The sequence below is a fragment of the Cervus elaphus genome, chromosome 4 (assembly GCF_910594005.1).
Source record: "Cervus elaphus chromosome 4, mCerEla1.1, whole genome shotgun sequence".
Lineage (NCBI taxonomy): Eukaryota > Metazoa > Chordata > Mammalia > Artiodactyla > Cervidae > Cervus > Cervus elaphus.
Window position 1 is genome coordinate 55192779 of NC_057818.1, and position 18666 is coordinate 55211444.

Genomic DNA, 18666 nt, shown 5'->3' on the forward strand with positions numbered 1-18666 from the left:
GTGACAATAAGCTAGAGGGAAATTGGGATATCATGGACTTAAATCTCTCACACTTTTTTTTCTATAGCAACCTAATTTTTAAAGAAATCTATTTGTTCTTTTTATTTTTTTGGCCACGCTGTGTAGCCTGTGGAATCTTAGTTCCCCGTGCAGGGATCAAACCCACACCCCCTGCATTGAAAGCACAGTTTTAGCCACTGGACCACTAGGGAAGTCCCTGAAATCTCTCTTTTTAAGCATAAGAGTCAGGAACTTGCTTTAGACTCGCAGGTATGGGGGTGAATTTTAATACCTAACTACATGGCAGGATCCAGTTCTTATTTGCCATTTCATCATTAACATACTGAGAATTTATGAAACGCTTCCAGGTTTTAGTGGTTGGGCTGAGAGAATTCTCTTTTTGGCCACATTGAAAATCTATAATAGCAATTGTTATTTTATGGGTCCCACCTTCTATTACCCAGTGGAGGACTCTAGGATTCAAGGCTCCCCACATTCACACAACAAGCAAAAGGAAGAATGCCCGCTTCTGAAATATTGACTCCAGAAGTAATTAAAGAAACATCTAGGTTCTATCATTTCTTGGTGGGCTTCAGTCAGATAAAATTAAGACCATCCAGGGCTTCCCTACCATATCCATATAGGACTACTAGAAACACCATAGTTTTGACTCTATGGATGTGAGAGTTGGACCGTAAAGAAGACTGAGCCCCAAAGAATTGATGTTTTCGAATTGTGGTGCTTCTGTGCTGCAGAAGACTTTTGAGAGTCCCTTGGACAGCAAGGAGATCAATCCAGTCAATCCTAAGGAAATCAACCCTGAATACTCATTGGAAGGACTGATCCTGAAGTTGAAGCTCCAATACTTTGACCACCTGATGTGAAGAGCCGATCATTGGAAAAGACTCTGCTGCTGGGAAAGATTGAGGGCAAAAGGAGAAAGGGGTGTCAGAGGATGAGATGGTTAGATTGCATAACAGACTCAATGGACATGCATTTGAGCAAGGTCAGAGATAGTTGGTGACAGAGGACCCTGGCATGCTGCAGTTCATGTGGTCACATGATTTAATGACTGAACAACAACAATGATACTTATATTATTTCTTGACCACTCTGTATGAATGAAATCAAACAGTATAACAGTTTTTTGAAAGCTGGGATACCAAGAAGTGAAATAGGGGTACCCTGATAATTTTAATAGTCAGGTCCCCAAAGATACAGAGATTGGATCAATTGAAGCACCAGGATGAAATAACAGGTTTTATGCAATTACTTCCAGTCCTTCACATATACGAGGACAGGAGAGCAATTATCATTGTCCATATAAGTTCCAGAAGTTTTAGATCATTATTTCCATGGGAACAGATCTTGAGGAAGGTCTGCCATCTTCTCCTGGAATAGTTTATCAAAAATTTCAGCTTGGGCCACCGTGAAGTAATTTTTCCAGTCCCCAGTCACACCTAACAAATATAAAATAGAGACTCATGTCAGATCTAGGGCTCATTCTCAAGACTCCAATATATGTCTTCTATTTATTTTAATATATTGCTATTAAGTAATACACAACACATTCTTACATGTTTTATTTTATATATTTAAAAAATTTATTTGTTAGTGGCTGTGCTGAGTCTTTGCTGCTGTGCATCGGCTTTCCCCAGTTGCAGTGAGGGTGGGGTACTCTAGTTTCAGTGCACGGGCTTCTCTTATTGCCAAGCATGTGCTCTAGAGCTTGGCCTCAGCAGTTGTGGTGCATTGGCTTAGTTGCCCACAGCTGATGGGCAACTAATCAAACCTGTGTCCCCTGCATTGGCAGGCAGATTCTTAACCGCCAGACCATCAGGGAAGCCCTTGATCTATTTCCTTCTGTCTGTTTGACATGGAGATCCCAGTCATTATAGCAGAATGACCAACGGTTTGTTGTTTTCATATACCTAATGGTCATACTCATTTACACATTGGCCTGCTTGGAACAATTTCCTGCCTTCCCTTCTCTCATCTTGAAAGAAATTCCTCACCAATAACACTGCTCTATTTTCTATAACAGATCTTCCCTGCTGGCTCAAACAGTAAAGAATCTACCTGCAATGCAGGAGACCCAGGTTCATTATCTGGGTTGAGAAGACCCCTGGAGGAGGGCATAACAACCCACTCCAGTATTCTTGCCTGGAGAATCTCATGGACAGATGTTCATGGGGTCTGTAATAACCAGTGTCTAGTCACATTTCACAACTTCTTTTTCTACCACCTCCATCCAAGCCAACATCATTTCTCACCTGCATTATTGTATTAGATGTCTAACTATTCCTCTCTGTTTTTTTAAAATTGTTTATTATTTATTTGGTCATGCCATTATTTATTTTGCAGCCAAATAACAAAGACATAAAACAGAAACAATATTGTAACAAGTTCAGTAAACACTTCAAAATGGTCTGCACCAAAACAAATTAATCTTAAATAACTTTCTCAAGCACCTGCAGCCCACATCAGTACTCTAAAAAGAGATGCCCTGATAAGGGCTCACAAGAGATAATCTCAAGTGATGAGCAATTTAAGTTGATAAATTCAAGCAGTCCCTACTCCCAGTGGTTAGTGCCCTACTACAAGCCAAGAATAATATCTACATATTCTGATCCATTTTGAAGGCAGAATGTTTTCTTTACCTTTTCTCAAAAGCTGTCCATTCTCCTCAAAATACCGACCCTTCAGAAGGGGCAAATTGGACATATTGTTTTCTTTCATGGCCTGGAAAGAACTGTTTCTGAGGACTGAGTCCAGTTCTTCTGGTTCTAGTTTCTTGCTCAGGAATTGGCAGATCTTCTCCACAGTGCTCCTTGTGTCCTAGAAGAAGAGAAAATCTGAGAGATTATGTGAAAGAGCAAGAACACAGAAAAGAAGACGAGGGGGAGGAGACAGTAGAAAGAGGAGGGGGAGGGGAGGAAAAGAGGAAAGAAATGTAGAGACATGAGTAGGGATAGAGTTGGAGGAGTCCAGAGTGGATGAACTGGGTGATTGACATTGACACATAGACACCATAAATACTAAGTAAAGAATAGGTAACTAATGAGAACCTACTGTGTGGCACAGAGAATTCTAGTCAATGCTCTGTGGTGACTTAAGTGCGAAGGAAATACAAAAAAAAAAAAAAAAAGAGGGGATATATGCATAGGTATAGCTGATTCACTTTACCCTAGAAGCTATACACACTGTAAAGCAACTATACGTCAATAAAACTTTTGAAAAATTTAAAAATGACTTAGAGAAAGGTTGAAAAAAATAGATCAAAAGACCATGATGGATTTCTCAGTATAGTTGAATTCAGGACACATTGAAACACTAAAATGCTGGGTTTTCTAAAGAGACTTAAGAAAGGCTTCTAGATAGTTATGATCAGGATTAGGGAAGAGAGTTTCAGGGAGAAATTGACAAAAATTTAAGGAATTGGCTATGTGTCTTGGCTATGTGCCCGAATAATGCTGTTTTTCACAACTGACATTTGAATAAAATAAGAGAGCTTTACCATATCATCTTATTTATTATATCAATACTTGGCCATGATCTTGGGAGATGATGATAAGAAGAAGGATTTTATAACAAGAAAAGCTTTGCTTTAAGTCAGACTTTCCTCTTAGAGGTATAATGCTTTAAAGGTTTTCTTTATTCCATGAGCCTTCAGTATGGTCTAACAAGCACACCTGGGGCAGTCCTAAGATGTGGGGGAATAGGATGGGGAGACCACTTTCTCCCTGACAAATTCATCAAAAAATCATTTGAATGCTGAACAACTTCTGAACGCTGGCGGAGGACTCCAGGCACCCAGAAAGGCAGCCCATTCTCTTTGAAAGGAGGTAGGACAAAATATAAAAGACAAAAAGAGAGACAAAAGAGTTAGGGATGGAGACCCATCCCAGGGAGGGAGTCTTGAAGGAGGAGATGTTTCCAAACACCAGGAAACCCTCTCACCAGCGGGTCTGTGGCGAGTTTTGGAATCTCAGACGGCAACATAACCAGGAGGGAAAAAAACAAAGCCCACAGAATATGTGCCTTGAGCACAATTCCCAGCAGAGAAATAGCCCAGACTCGCGTCTGCCACCAGCAAGTGGGGGGAGGCGTGGGTTGCATGCTTAGGGTAAGGGCCAGGCCTGAATGCCCAGAGGACAATCTGAAGGAGCTAATGTGAGATAGCAACCCAAGCTGTGGGACAGCCAGAGAGGGGGGGGGGGCGGGAAAGAGAGAGAGAGAGAACAAAAAGCTCTAACCTAAGGCACAGCCTGGCTGGCTCCCAGAACAAAGGATTGAGTGAATACAATAGGAGAGCTAGCTGGCTGCAGACTGGCCCATCTCCATGTGAGAGGCAGAGAGGCAGGTGGGTGACAGCCAGAACTGGAAGGCAGGGGGCAATCTTGGCCCCAGAGACAGCATCCTATACCAAACTGTGAGCAGGCTCCCAGTTGCTAACCAACTCTTCCTGGGATCCTGGATGGTTGATATCTGCCAGGAGGGTTGCAGCCTGAGATCAGCCCCCCAGAGGAGACACGGCACAGCTGAGATGGCGCTTTTGCGACGCACCCAGGAAACCGAGCGGCTGGGGCCAGGGAGGTGATAAGACGCACCACACGCCTGGGATAGTGTGCTCGAAAAGCACCTGGTCGCCTGAGCTCCTCGGACCTGGGAAGGGCACAACACGCAGGCCCAACTGAGTCTCTGCCTTTGTGGAGTATCCGAGAACCTGAACCTGAGCAGCTTAGACCTGGGAAGTGCATGCAACCCAGGGCCCGCTTTGGACAGTTCCCCTTCAGAGCAAACTGGAGCCTGAGCAGTGTAGACCAGGAAAGCACAGGGGCCATGAAAGTGGAAGTGAAAGTCACTCAGTCATGTCTGACTCTTTGTGACCCAATGGATTATACAGTCTATGGAGTTCTCCAGGTCAGAATACTGGATTGGGTAGCCTTTCCCTTCTCCAGGGGATCTTCCCAACCCAGGGATTGAACCCAGGTCTCCCACACTGCAGGTGGATTCTTTACCAGCTGAGCCACAAGGGACACAAGAGCCACAAGGAACTGAGCTGGGGCAAACCCAGTGTGGTCCATACACTGCAAGCACCTCCCACACATGCCAGTGATAACTGTTTGCAGTATCCCTCTCACCCTACAGCACACTGAACAAGTGAGCCTAAATAAGTGACCACCTTTGGCCCCTTGTGTCAGGGCGGAAATTAGACACTGAAGAGACTTGCAAACAGAGGAAGACAAAATAAGCAAAGAGGAAGCTGCTCTGGAAATGACAGGTGCAACAGGTTGAAACCCTGTAGTTAGCATTGACTAAGCATTGGAAGGGGCCTATAGACCTTGAGAAGAAGTATAAACTGGAACAAGGAACTATCCGAAACTGTACTGACCCCACACTGTCCTCAACAGCTCCAGAGAAATTTCTAGATATATTTTTACTATTATCATTTTTTAGTTTTTTATTTTTAATTTCTTTATTAGTCCTTTAATTTTCATTTTTATAATCTACTATTACTTTCAAAAAAAGACCCTATTTTTTAAAGCAATTTCACATATATATTTTTTATAATTTTTGTGATTGATATTGTTTTGTATTTTTGAGATTTTAACCTTTACTCTAGATTTTTCATCTTTGCTTTGTGTTATTTGTTATCAATTTTGTACCTTTAAGAATCTAATCTTCAGTACCCATTTTTACTTAGGGGTGTGATTACTGGCTCGATTGCTCTCTCCCCTTTAGACTCTCTCTTTTCTCCCCCAGGTCACCTATATCTCCTCCCTCCCCCTTATCTTTTCTACTTAACTCTGTGAATCTCTGTTGGTGTTCCAGGCTGTACAGAACACTTAGGGAACTGATTACTGGCTAGATTGGTCTCCCCCCTTCTGACTCCCCTTCTTCTCCTCCTGGTCACCTCTATCTCCCTCCTTCCTCTTCTCTTTTTATGTAATTCTGTGACCTTCACTGGGTGTCCCTCACTGTAGAGAATCTTTTCACCATTATCCTATATGTTTTATCATCAGTGCTGTATGGATGGAGAAATCTTGAGGCTACTTGAAGAATGAGACTGAAAGCCAGAGGCAGGAGGCTTAAATCCAAAACGTGAGAACACCAGAGAACTCCTGACTCCAGGGTACATTAATCAACAAGAGCTCATCCAAAAGCCTCCATACCTACACTGAAACCAAGCTCCACCCAAGAACCAACAAGTTCCAGAGCAAGACATACCACACTAATTCTCCAGCAATGCAGGAACATAGCCCTGAGCATTAAAGTACAGGCTGCCTAAAGTCACACCAAACCTATCATAGACACCTCAAAACTCACTGCTGGATGCTTCATTGCGCTCCAGAGATAAGAGATCCAGCTCTACCCACCGGAACCCAGATGCAAGCTTCCCTAGCCAGGAAACCTTGACAAGCCACTAGCCTAACCCCACCCACAGGGAGCAACCTCTACAATAAAGAGGAACCACAAACTTCCAGCATACAGAAAGGCCACCCCAAAGAGAGCAATCTAAACAAAATGAAAAGGCAGAGAAATATTCAGCAGGTAAAGAACATAATAAATGCCCACAAAACTGAACAAAAGAGTAGAAGATAGGGAGTCTATCTAAAAAAGAATTCAGAATAATGATAGTAAAGATGGTCCAAAATCTTGAAAACAAAATGCAGTTACAGATAAATGGACTATAGACAAGGATTGAGAAGATGCAAGAAATGTTTAACAAGGACCTGGAAGAAATAAAAAAGAGTCAGTAAATAATGAATAATGCAATAACTGAGATCAAAAGCACTCTGGAGGGAACCAACAGTAGAGTAACTGAGGCAGAAGATAGGATAAGTGAGGTGGAAGATAGAATGGTGGAAATAAATGAAGCAGAGAAGAAAAAAGAAAAAAGAATGAAAAGAAATGAGGACAACCTCAGAGACCTCTGGGACAATGTTAAACACCCCACATTCGAATCATAGGAGTCCCAGAAGAAGAAGACCAAAGGAAAGGCCATGAGAAAATACTTGAGGAGATAATAGTTGAAAACTTCCCTAAAATGGAGAAGGAAATAGCCACTCAAGTCCAAGAAACCCAGAGGGCCCCAAACAGGATAAACCCAAGGCAGAACACCCCAAGACACATATTAATCAAATTAACGAAGATCAAACACAAAGAGAAAATATTAAAAGCAGCAAGGGAAAAGCAACAAGTAACACACAAGGGGATTCCCATAAGGATAACATCTGATCTTTCAATAGAAACTCTTCAGCCCAGAAGGGACTGGCAGGACATACTTAAAGTGATGAAAGAGAAAAATCTATAACCCAGATTACTATACCCAGCAAGGGTATCATTCAAATATGAAGGAGAAATCAAAAGCTTTACAGACAAGCAAAAGCTGAGAGAATTCAGCACCACCAAACCAGCTCTTAAACAAATGCTAAAGGATCTTCTCTAGACAGGAAACACAGAAAAGGTTTATAAACACAAGCTTTAAATGATACAATAGACCAGTTAAACCTAATTGAAATCTAGAACGTTTCACCCCAAAATAATGAATTTCACCTTTACCTCAAGTGCACATGGAACATTCTCAAGGATATATCACATCATGGCCATAAATCTCGCCTTGGTAAAGTCAAAAAAATTGAATTCATTTCAAGCATCTTTTCTGATCATGATGTGGTAAGATTAGATGTCAACTACAGGAAAGGAACTACTAAAAATACAAACATATGGAGGCTAAACAACACACTTCTGAACAACCAACAAATCACAGAAGAAATTAAAAAAATATGCACAAAAATGAATGAAAATGAAGACACAACAACCCAAAACCTATGGAATTCAGTAAAAGCAGTGCTAAGGGGACGGTTCATAGCAATACAAGCTTACCTCAAGAAACAAGAAAAAAATCAAATAAATAACCTAACTTTACACCTAAAGCAACTAGAAAAAGAAGAAATGAAGAATCCCAGGGTTAGTAGAAGGATAGAAACATAAAAATTAGAGCAGAAATAAATGAAAAAGAAACAAAGGAGACTATAGCAAAAATTAACAAAACTAAAAACTGGTTCCTTGAGAAGATAAATATAATAGACAAACCATTAGCTAGACTCATCAAGAAAAAAAGGGAGAAGAATCAAATTAACAAAATTAGAAATGAAAATGGAGAAATCACAACAGACAACACAGAAATACAAAGGATCATAAGAGAGTACTATCAGCAACTATATGCTAATAAAATGGACAACTTGGAAGAAATGGATGAAATATTAGAAAAGTGTAACCTTCTGAAACTGAACCAGGAAGAAATAGAAAACCTTAACAGATCCATCACAAGCATGGAAATTGAAACTGTAATAAAAAATCTTCCAACAAATGAAGCCCAGGACCAGATGGCTTCACAGGTGAATTCTACCAAAAATTTAGAGAAGAGCTAACACCTATCGTACTCAGTCTCTTCCAGAAAATTGCAGAGGAAGGTAAACTGCCAATCTCATTCTATGAGGGCACCATCACCCTAATACCAAAACCAGGTAAAGATGACACACAAAAAAGAAAACTACAGGCCAATATCACTGATGAACATAGATGCAAAAATCCTTAACAAAATTCTAGCAAACAGAATCCAACAACATATTAAAAATATCATACATCATGACCAAGTGGGGTTTATCCCAGGGAGGCAAGGATTCCTCAATATTTGCAAATTAATCACTGTGATATACCACATTAACAAATTGAAAGATAAAAACCATATGTTATCTCAATAGATGCAGAGAAAACCTTCGACAAAATCCAACACCCATTTATGATAAAAACCCTCCAGGAAGCAGGCATAGAAGGAACATGCCTCAACATAATAAAAGCCATATATGATAAACCCACAGCAAACATTATTGTCAACGGTGAAAAATTGAAAACATTTCCCCTAAGTCAGGAACAAGACAAGGGTGCCCACTCTCACCACTACTACTCAACATAGTTTTGGAAATTTTAGGCACAGCAATCAGAAAAGAAAAAGAAATAAAAGGAATCCAGATTGGAAAAGAAGAAGTAAAACTCTCACTGTTTGCAGATGACATGATCTTCTACATAGAAAACCTCAAAGATACCACCAGAAAATTATTAGAGTCAATCACCGGATATAGTAGAGTTGCAGGATATAAAATTCACACACAGAATCCCTTGCATTTCTATACACTAACAATGAGAAAACAGAAAGAGAAATTAAGAAAAGAATTCTATTCACCATTGTGATGAAAAGAATAAAATACTTAGGAATAAAGCTACCTAAAGAAACAAAAGACCTAAATATAGAAAACTATAAAACACTGATGAAAGAAATCAAAGAGGACACAAACAGATGGAGAAATATACCATGTTCATGGATTGGAAGAATCAATATAGTGAAAATGAGTATACTACCCAAAGCAATCTATAGATTCAATGCAATCCCTATCAAGCTACCAATGGTATTTTTCACAGAACTAGAACAAATAATTTCACAATTTGTATGGAAATACAAAAAAACCTTGAATAGCCAAAGCAATCTGGAGAAAGAAGAATGGAACTGGAGGAATCAACCTGCCTGACTTCAGGCTCTACTACAAAGTCACAGTCATCAAGACAGTATGGTACTGGCACAAAGACAGGAGTATAGATCAATGGAACAAAATAGAAAGCCCAGAGATAAATCCATGCACCTATGGACACCTTATCTTTGACAAAGGAGGCAAGAATACACAACGGAGAAAAGACAATCTCTTTAACAACTGATGCTGGGACAACTGGTCGACCACTTGTAAAAGAATGAAACTAGAACTCTTTCTAACACCATACACAAAAATAAACTCAAAATGGATCAAAGATCTAAATGGAAGACCAGAAACTATAAAACTCCTAGAGGAAAACATAGGCAAAACACTCTCTGACATAAATCACAGCAGGATCCTCTATGACTCATCTCCCAGAGTAATGGAAATAAAAGCAAAAATTAACAAATGGAACCTAATTAAACTTAAAAGCTTTTGCGCAACGAAGGAAACTATAAGCAAGATGAAAAGACAGCCTTCAGAATGAGATAAAATAATACTAAATGAAGCAACTGCCAAAGAATTAATCTCAAAAACATACAAGCAGCCTATGCAGCTCAATTCCAGAAAAACAAATGACCCAATCAAAAAATGGGCCAAAGAACTAAACAGACATTTCTCCAAAGAAGAAATACAGACGGCTAACAAACACCTAAAAAGATGCTCAACATCACTCATTATCAGAGAAATGCAAATTAAAACCACATTGAGGTACCATCTCACGCTGGTCAGAATGGCTGCTATCAAAGAGTCTACAAACAATAAATGCTGGAGAGGGTGCAGAGAAAAGGGAACACTCTTACACTGTTGGTGGGAATGTAAACTAGTACAGCCATTATGGAGATTCCTTTAAAAACTGGAAATAGAGCTTGCATATGACCCAGCAATCCCACTGCTGGGCATACACACCGAGGAAACCAGAATTGAAAGAGACACGTTTACCCCAATGTTCATCACAGCACTGTTTACCATAGCTAGGACATGGAAGCAACCTGGATGTCCAACGGCAGATGAATGGATATGAAAGCTGTGGTACATATACACAATGGATTATTACTCAGCTATTGAAAAGAATGCATTTGAATCAGTTCTAATGAGGTGGATGAGACTGGAGCCTATTATACAGTGAAGTAAGTCAGAAAGAAAAACACCAATACAGTATATTAACATACATATATGGAATTTAAAAAGATGATAACAATGAACCTATATGCGAGACAGCAAAAGAGACACAGATGTGAAGAACAGACTTCTGGACTCTGTGGGAGAAGGCCAGGGTGGGATGATTTGAGGGAACAGCATTGAAACATGAATATTACCATTTGTGGAACAGATCACCAGTCCAGGTTCGATGCATGAAACAGGGGGCTCAGGGCTGGTGCACTGGGATGACTCTGAGGAATGGGATGGGAAGGGAGGTGTGGGGGGGAGGGGTTCAGGATGGGAGACACATGTACACCCATGGCTGATTCATGTCAATGTATGGCAAAAACCACTACAATATTGTAAGATAATTAGCTTCTAATTAAAATAAATGAATTAATTAAATAAAAGAAATCACACACCTGTAAAAATAACAACAACAACAAGAACTATCTGGACAAAACAGAACAAAAATCCTAGTGAAAAGAAAACAAAGGGGCTCCCCTGGTGGCTCAGTGTTAAAGATTCGGCCTGTCAGTTCAGGAAACTGGGTTCGATCCCTGGTCTGGGAAGATCCCACCTGCCTTGAAGCAACTCAGCCCGTGAGGCATAACTGTTGAGCCTGTGCTCTAGAATCTGGGCACCACAACAAGAGTACACCCTGCTCATCACAACCAGAGAAAGCTGAAGACAGGCATGAAGACCCAGCACACCCAATACATAAATAAAATTATTTTTAAAAAAACCCCTTCATGTTATGGTGAAACAAAGAAAAACGTGAAGAAAGAGAGCATCGAGCTTTGAAGTGTCAATCAGAAATAAGGCAATGAAGACCAGGTTGCTATTCTCACTCCTATTGACTGCAGGCTAAATTTTGAGAAGATGGGAGACACAGGGGAATGGAGGGAAGGTGGGGGGAGTGCAGATGGTGGTGAGAGAGTGTGCTGACTCTAAGAGCAATAGTTACCCATTTCATCTCTTCATAGCTCAGTATCAGGAAGTTCTCCTTGTCTCTCATGGACATCCAGTCCCGAGTGTGGTTGAACCATGATCCAAATACCACTGCACGGAGGGGAGGCAGAAAGAGTAGATAACACATGGCATGAAAGAAGGAATCCATACACTACGATCACTCTGTGGGAACAGTTACTAGCACAATGCCAGGCACATTTATGCTTGTTATAACTGGTATCCAACACCATGCATTTGCCCTTTAGCAAGCCTAATCCCTTTGGAGCAGGTTTTGTATAAAGTTTTCCAGGGTCTGTAAGGAGATCTTGTCCAGAGAGCCATGTGGTTTGAGAAGTGGCTTTCTTTTTGCCTCTTATTGTTCAGCATTTAGATATTTTTGCTTGTTAGGTACATTCTCACAACACTTGTTTTTTTTCCCCCCTCCCTGTCATCTTTCTTTCATTGTTGCTGTTGGAATTATTATTCCTTGGGAAACCAAATCAGGGAGGGAAAACTGGCTTCAGTGGTTGCAGTACACCCACCCAGTTGCACTATGGCATGTGAGATTTTCCCAGACCAGGGATCAAACCCATGTTGCCCACCTTGGCAGGCAGATTCAGAACCACTGGACCACCAGGGAAGTCTTGTTGCTCTTTTTCTGAAAGAGTAGCCTGAAGCAAATCAGGAGATATGGCTGAAGAATTCACTCAGGATCAGCTCAATAAAAACTATGACTTCCAGTGTTTGAAGATTGGACTCTAGTGTTGAGGGCAAAAGAAAAAAAAAGAAGTGAGGGAGTATGAACTATTCAGTATAGAAGTGATGATTGCGTCATAGCCTGGAAGGGCCACAGGGCATGCAGATGAGGACAATAAAGAGCCTGTAGCGTTACTCCTATAGACCAAGGACATCACTAGATTCTCCCCTGTCGGCAGGAGCACCATCAACTGTCTTGGTGACCAGTGTGTCCCCAGCTGCCCAAGAAGCAGAAAAGATGTTGAGTTATGGCAGAATGCTGGCAGACAGGGAGCAGAGTGAATGTCCACTGATGGCAGGATGCCCTCTGTGAGCATCAAAGAGTGACACTAATAGATCTCTTAATGACATTACTAAGATCTCTTTACTTTATTTCATGTTGTATTTGTTGATTTATTTGTCATCTCTCACTGATGATAATGGGGCTTCCCAGGTGGCAGCAGGGGTAAAGAATCTGCCTGCCAATGCAAGAGGGCTGGAGATGTGGGTTCAATCCCTGGGTCAGGAAAATCCCCTGGAGGAGGGAATAGTAACCCACTCCAATATTCTTGGACAATTCCATGGACAGAGGAGCCAGGCAGGCTACCGTCCAGGGCGTTGCAAAGAGTCAGAGATGACTGATAAACTGTGCATGCACACACATGTGGCAAGCACCACTCTAGGGCCTGGAGTCAACAATGAAGAACTCAGAGACCTTACATGTTAGTGGAGAGACATGTAGCAGAAACAAATAAATAGAATACATACTCACTGGTGATGAGTACTAAGGAAGAGGGGGAAGGTGAAACTATAGAGATGGGGAGACATGCTATTTTGTATAGTTTATGAAAAGGATCAGACACAACTGAAGGACTAAACAACAATGACCCTCTCCAGTGAAGATGTCCATGGGCTGTTAAAGAAAGAGGTCTGAAACCGGGAAGACATATCACAGGTGAGATACTAGATTCATCACATAGTTTTGAGAAAAACTGCAACATTTCAAGCATCTGAGAATGTTTAGAAGTTCTGCATAATTAAAAGCATAGAGGGCTTTCCCTGGTGGTCCAGTGGCTAAGACTCTGTGCTCCAATTCAGGGGGCCAGGGTTCTACCCCTGGTCAGGGAACCAGATCCCACATGCTGCAATGAAAGAACCCACAAGCCACAACTAAGTTGGAAGAATCTGCCTGCCACAAGTAAGATGGAAGGATTCACATTCCACATCTAAAACCTGATACAGCCAAATAAATAAATAATTAATTTAAAAAAATAGAGGTCCTGAGTGAATGCGTGCTAAGTGACTACAGTTGTGTCTGACTCTCTGCGACCCCAGGGACCGGAGCCTGCCAGGCTCCTCTGTCTATGGAATTTTCCTGGCCAGAATACTGGAGTGGGTTGTCATGCCCTCCTCCAGGAGATCTTCCTGACCCAGGGACAGAACCTGTATCTCCTTCATCTCCTGTATTACAGCCAGATTCTTTCCCTACTGAGCCACCTGGGAAGCCCATAAAGGCCCTGGGGTAATGCATACAGTTTTTAGACACAGAGGACAAGAAATTAAGGGACTTTTCAAAGGATGCACACATAAATGGTGGAAACTCAGGACTGTGTTGTCCAGGAGGCCAACGAAAACTGCCTTTCAGAGAGTCTCGTGGCTTTCACAAATTTAGGAGAGTACAGGAGAAGAATATGAGTGCTTTGTGTTAGTATTAGGTCATGGAGACTCAGAAAATAGCTAGGATAGTTTCTGATGGGGCAAACAAAAGGGCTGGTTGAAGTTCTTCTGCTTTCCAAGGTAGTATGTGGATTTAGAAAATTTAGATTCCAGTGGTGATGGAACCGTATACCAATGTATTGGTTAGATGTAGAGACATCAAATTTGGTTAAAAAATGAAAAGAGGTCTGATGAAGGACTCTGACAACTCCCAGCTTTCATATTTTACATTCACTCACCTTTTCCTTGGATGAACCAGTCAAAGTATTGTTCCAGTGACTGTGGTCTCTTAACAAATTTTGCACTCCTCCAGAAAAAATAACCAGACACTAAAACATCTCTGGGATTTCTGATGAGGTAGATCATCTTAAAGAGGAAAATTGGATCATGAAAAATCAATAGTTATTTTCCAACCTTCTTAATTGTCATAAAAATGGGAGAAAAAAAACCAGTTCCTAGAAAGTGCCCTTTAAATATCATGGATTATTTTAATAAACTAGTTATTACATTCATTAATCAAATATGTATTTTAAAGTTCCTGTGAACTAGTCACTGGACCAATAGTAAGGCAATTAAGGAAGAGGAAAGCATTGTTCTTTCGCTCTGGGATATTATAGACTAAAGAATCTTTCTGTCAATGCAAGAGATGCCAGAGACATGGGTTTAATCCCTGCGTTGGGAAGATTCCCTGGAGTAGGGCATGGCAACCCATTCCAGTATCCTTGCCTGGAAAATCTCAGAGACAGAGGACCCTGGTGGGCTACAGTCCATGGGGCCGCAAAGAGTTGGACACGACTTAAATGACAGAGCACCACCACTGGGCCACCAGGGAAGCCCTGATGTAGATTTTCTTGACTACTGTACACTGACCTTGGCCTTGGATTTGAAGAAAGACTTGGGGAAGAGTTGGATGGGGAGGTGAGAACTGATGAGACGTGGGCCTTCCTTCTCCTTTAGTAATTCACACCCATACTTAGTCTCTACCCAGGGGGAGCGGTCCCAAATGGGCTCAGATTGGATCCACTTGGTATCCCCCTTGGAGTAAATCAGGCAGACAGTTTCAACCAACCAGCTTGTTCCTAGATAAAGAATGGAAAAATATGATCATTCATTTTAATCTGACTTAAAAAAATCCTTATAATGTATACAGGTCATAAAGGTACCATCTTAATCCTCTTTAAATGTACGGTTCAGTTGTTGTTTAGTCGCTCAGTCCTGTCCAACTCTTTTTGCAACCACATGGACTGTAGTCCTCCAGGCTTCTCCATCCTTGGGATTTCCCAGGCAAGAATACTGGATTGGGTTACCATTTCCTTCTGCAGGGGATCTCCCTGACCCAGGGATTGTATCCACGTCTTCTGCATTGGTAGGCGAACTCTTTACCACTGAGCCCCCAGGCAGCCCTGTACAGCTGTGTAGGGTTAAGAATATTCTCATGGTTGTGGAAACGATCTCCAGAATTTTTCCATCTTGCACAGCTGAACCTCTTGCCCATTAAGTAACAACTTCTCATTTTCTTCTCCTTCCAGTCCCTGGCAACCATTCTACTTTCTGTTTCTAACACCTCATTTAAGTGGAGTCATATATACCATGCAGAGTTTGGTGGCTCAGATGATAAAGAATTTGTCTGCAATGCAGGAGACCCAGGTTTGATCCCTGGGTCAGAAGACCCCCTGGAGAAGGGAATGGCTACAGACTCCAGGGTTCTTGCTTGTAGAAACTCATGGACAGGGAAGACTGGAGGGCTACAGTCTCTGGGATCATGAAGAGTCAGACACAACTGAACAACTAACACTTTCCCTTCACTCCATACATACTATGTCTTCATAGGTTATCCGTGTTGTAGCATGTGTCAGAACTCCATTCCTTTCTAAGGCTGAATAATATTCTACAATACGTGGATAATAAATTTTGTTTATCCATTCATCTGTCAGTGGACCTCTGGATTGCTTCTATGCTTCAGCTACTTGCTTAAATCCTTTGAACATGTTCCCATTGCTCTTGGCCTTTGAACAGATTCCCATTGCCCTTGGCTTATCATTACCACAGCACTTCCGATAACTTCAGCCTTGCTTCTTACCCAATCACAGTCCCTCTATGACCCTGCCACTCTTAGATATATGATCCACATCCTTTCAGTTCAGTGGATTTGTCAAGTTCTTTTCCAATTCCTGATCACTCGCCATGCTGATACCTTTACTGGAAAATCTCTCCTTTTTAAAAAATTATCCTTATTTATGCATTTATTTTTGGCTGGGTCTTGCTGCACTTGGGCTTTCTCCAGTTGTGGTGAGCAGCGGGCTACTCTCTAGTTGTGATGCTCAGGTTTCCCATTGCAGTTACTCCTCTTGTTGCAGAGCATCTGCTCTAGAGCCTGCAGGCTACAGTAGTTGCGGCACATGGCATATGCTCCATAGCATGGAGGATCTTTCTGCACCAAGGATTGAACCCATGTCCCCTGCAAGGCAGGCAGATTGTTAACCACTGGACCATCAGGGAAGTCCTGGAAAATATATCTTTTCGCAAAATAATTTCACATTCACTCTTTTTTTTTAAATTTTCTTTTCCTGCTACTAATTCTCTCTTTTTTTCTAAAAAAAAGTTTTATTTATTTTATCATTTATGCCTGTGCTGTGTTTTTATTGTGGCACTCAGACTTTCTCTAGTTGCAGTGAGCAGGGGCCACTGAGAAGCCTTCTCATTGCAGTGGCTTCTTTTCTTGTGGAGCACAGGCTCTACACACACGGCTCCAGCAGTTGTGGCTTGTGAGCCCTAGAGCACTGGCTCAGTATTTGCGGTGTACAGGCTTACTTGCTCCACAGGATGTAAAAACTTTGATGACCAGGGATTGAACAGGGAAGCCCGGAGTTCACTCTTTTTGATCTCAATTTAGTTGTCATTTCTTCTATCTTGCTTTTTGGCTGTGGTAGTTATGTTTTTTTCCCCACACCAGCCCTCCCACCTCATTTTATTGACTTATTACTAACATGTTAAGGACGTATACGTTTAACACCCTCAGTTCAAAAACAGTGGGGTGAACATGGCAAGACTATGCTCTCCATTGCTCCATTATATTATACAAGTAACTGGATAAGACTTGTTTCTGCTGGCAGGGAGCTTATTGTCTCTTTCATATAAAGCAGAAATAGGGCATCCCTGGGGCCTCAGTGGTAAAGAATCCGCCTGCCAATGCAGGAGACATGGGTTTGATCCCTGACCCGGGAAGATCCCACAGGCAGTGGGGCAACTAAGCCCGTGTGCCGCAACTCCTGCGCCATGAGGCGCAACTACTGAAGCCCTGACCCCGGCTCCACAACAAGGGAAGCTACCTCTTGAGAAGCTCTCACACTGCAACTAGAGAAGGCCCACGCAGCAATGAAGACCTAACACAGACCAAAATAAATCAAGAATAATAATAAAAGCAAGAAGCAAAATTCTATTTAAAAAGACAAATGTGTATATTTAAGGTGCACATGTTCATTTGTTACATGTCACATGGTGAAGACTACCACCATCAAGCGAATTAACATATACGTCATCTCACAGAATTACGTCCCTCCCCTACTTCTTCTAGGGCTTCCCTGGTGGCTCAGTGGTAAAGAATCCACCTGCCAAGGCAGGAGAAAGAAGAGATTAGGATTCAATCCCTGGCTCGGAAAGATCCCCTGGAGAAGGAGATGGCAACCCTCTCCAGTGTTCTTACCTGGAGAATCCCATGGACAGAGGAGCCTGGTGGGCCACAGTTCAGGGCTTTCACAAGGAGTCGGACAGGACTGAGTGACTAAACAATAGCAGCCCATTTCCTCTACTGACTTCACTCTCCATCCTCTTCCACTCCTCTCTACAAACAGCTGAATCTGCTTTATGCTCCATTCCCATGGTTTCCTCTGATGCCTTTGATTACCCTCTCTGAGCACTCAGCTGACTGTGTAACTGCCTGGCTCGATCCTTTTCTCTGAACATCAGTGGGATCAGTGCACATTTCTATTCCCCTAATGCATTGTCGGCATACAGAAAGCGTTCCATCTGCCTGCTGAATATATGTAGGCCATAGCCACATCCTGTCAGTATCTAATCTTGTTTCCTTACCTGATTTGGGGAAAGTCAGCAGTAAGACGTCTTCATCTTTAATAATAAAACTCTCCTGCACCTCTCTCAGGATTTCAGGTGAGTAATGCAGGCTTGGGAAGAGTATCCCTTCAAACGACACAACCGTTCCTGTCATGATGATGAACTCTTTGTACCTCTTGTGAGCCTTTTAGCAGTAGTCACTGTTGGACTGGGAGATCTGTTTTATAGTCAACACGAAACAATCATTAATCTCTCCCAGGTCGTTGATGAGTGTGCCTGCCCCCAAAAAAGAGAGGGTCACAAGACTGATATATTGGGAAACTGTGAGCTCATTCAGAGAATATTCTGGGGTAACCTGAGTTTGACTTCATGGGAGGGAACCAGGAGTTTAGTAACAAGATGGAGGGTGTAGGCATGTGGTGGATTAAAAATGTATGTCTTTAAGTTTATTTATTTA

At 41.8% G+C, this 18666-nt stretch overlaps 1 protein-coding gene across 2 annotated transcripts; it reads right to left on the reverse strand.

The window, feature by feature from the left end:
* Positions 1-1047: 1047 nt before the first annotated feature.
* On the reverse strand, positions 1048-18409 carry LOC122692255 (sulfotransferase 2A1-like). Of its 2 annotated transcripts, XM_043899651.1 has the most exons (7): positions 18228-18409; positions 15009-15217; positions 14378-14504; positions 12290-12358; positions 11704-11798; positions 2661-2838; positions 1048-1460 (listed from the first exon to the last, which is right to left on the reverse strand). In XM_043899651.1, exons 1-7 carry the CDS (start codon positions 18361-18363, stop codon positions 1348-1350), a joined length of 927 nt encoding a protein of 308 aa, XP_043755586.1. In that variant the 5' UTR covers positions 18364-18409; the 3' UTR covers positions 1048-1347. The 2 variants fall into 2 exon arrangements, with proteins under 2 accessions (XP_043755586.1, XP_043755587.1); XM_043899652.1 differs by lacking the exon at positions 12290-12358.
* Positions 18410-18666: the final 257 nt, after the last annotated feature.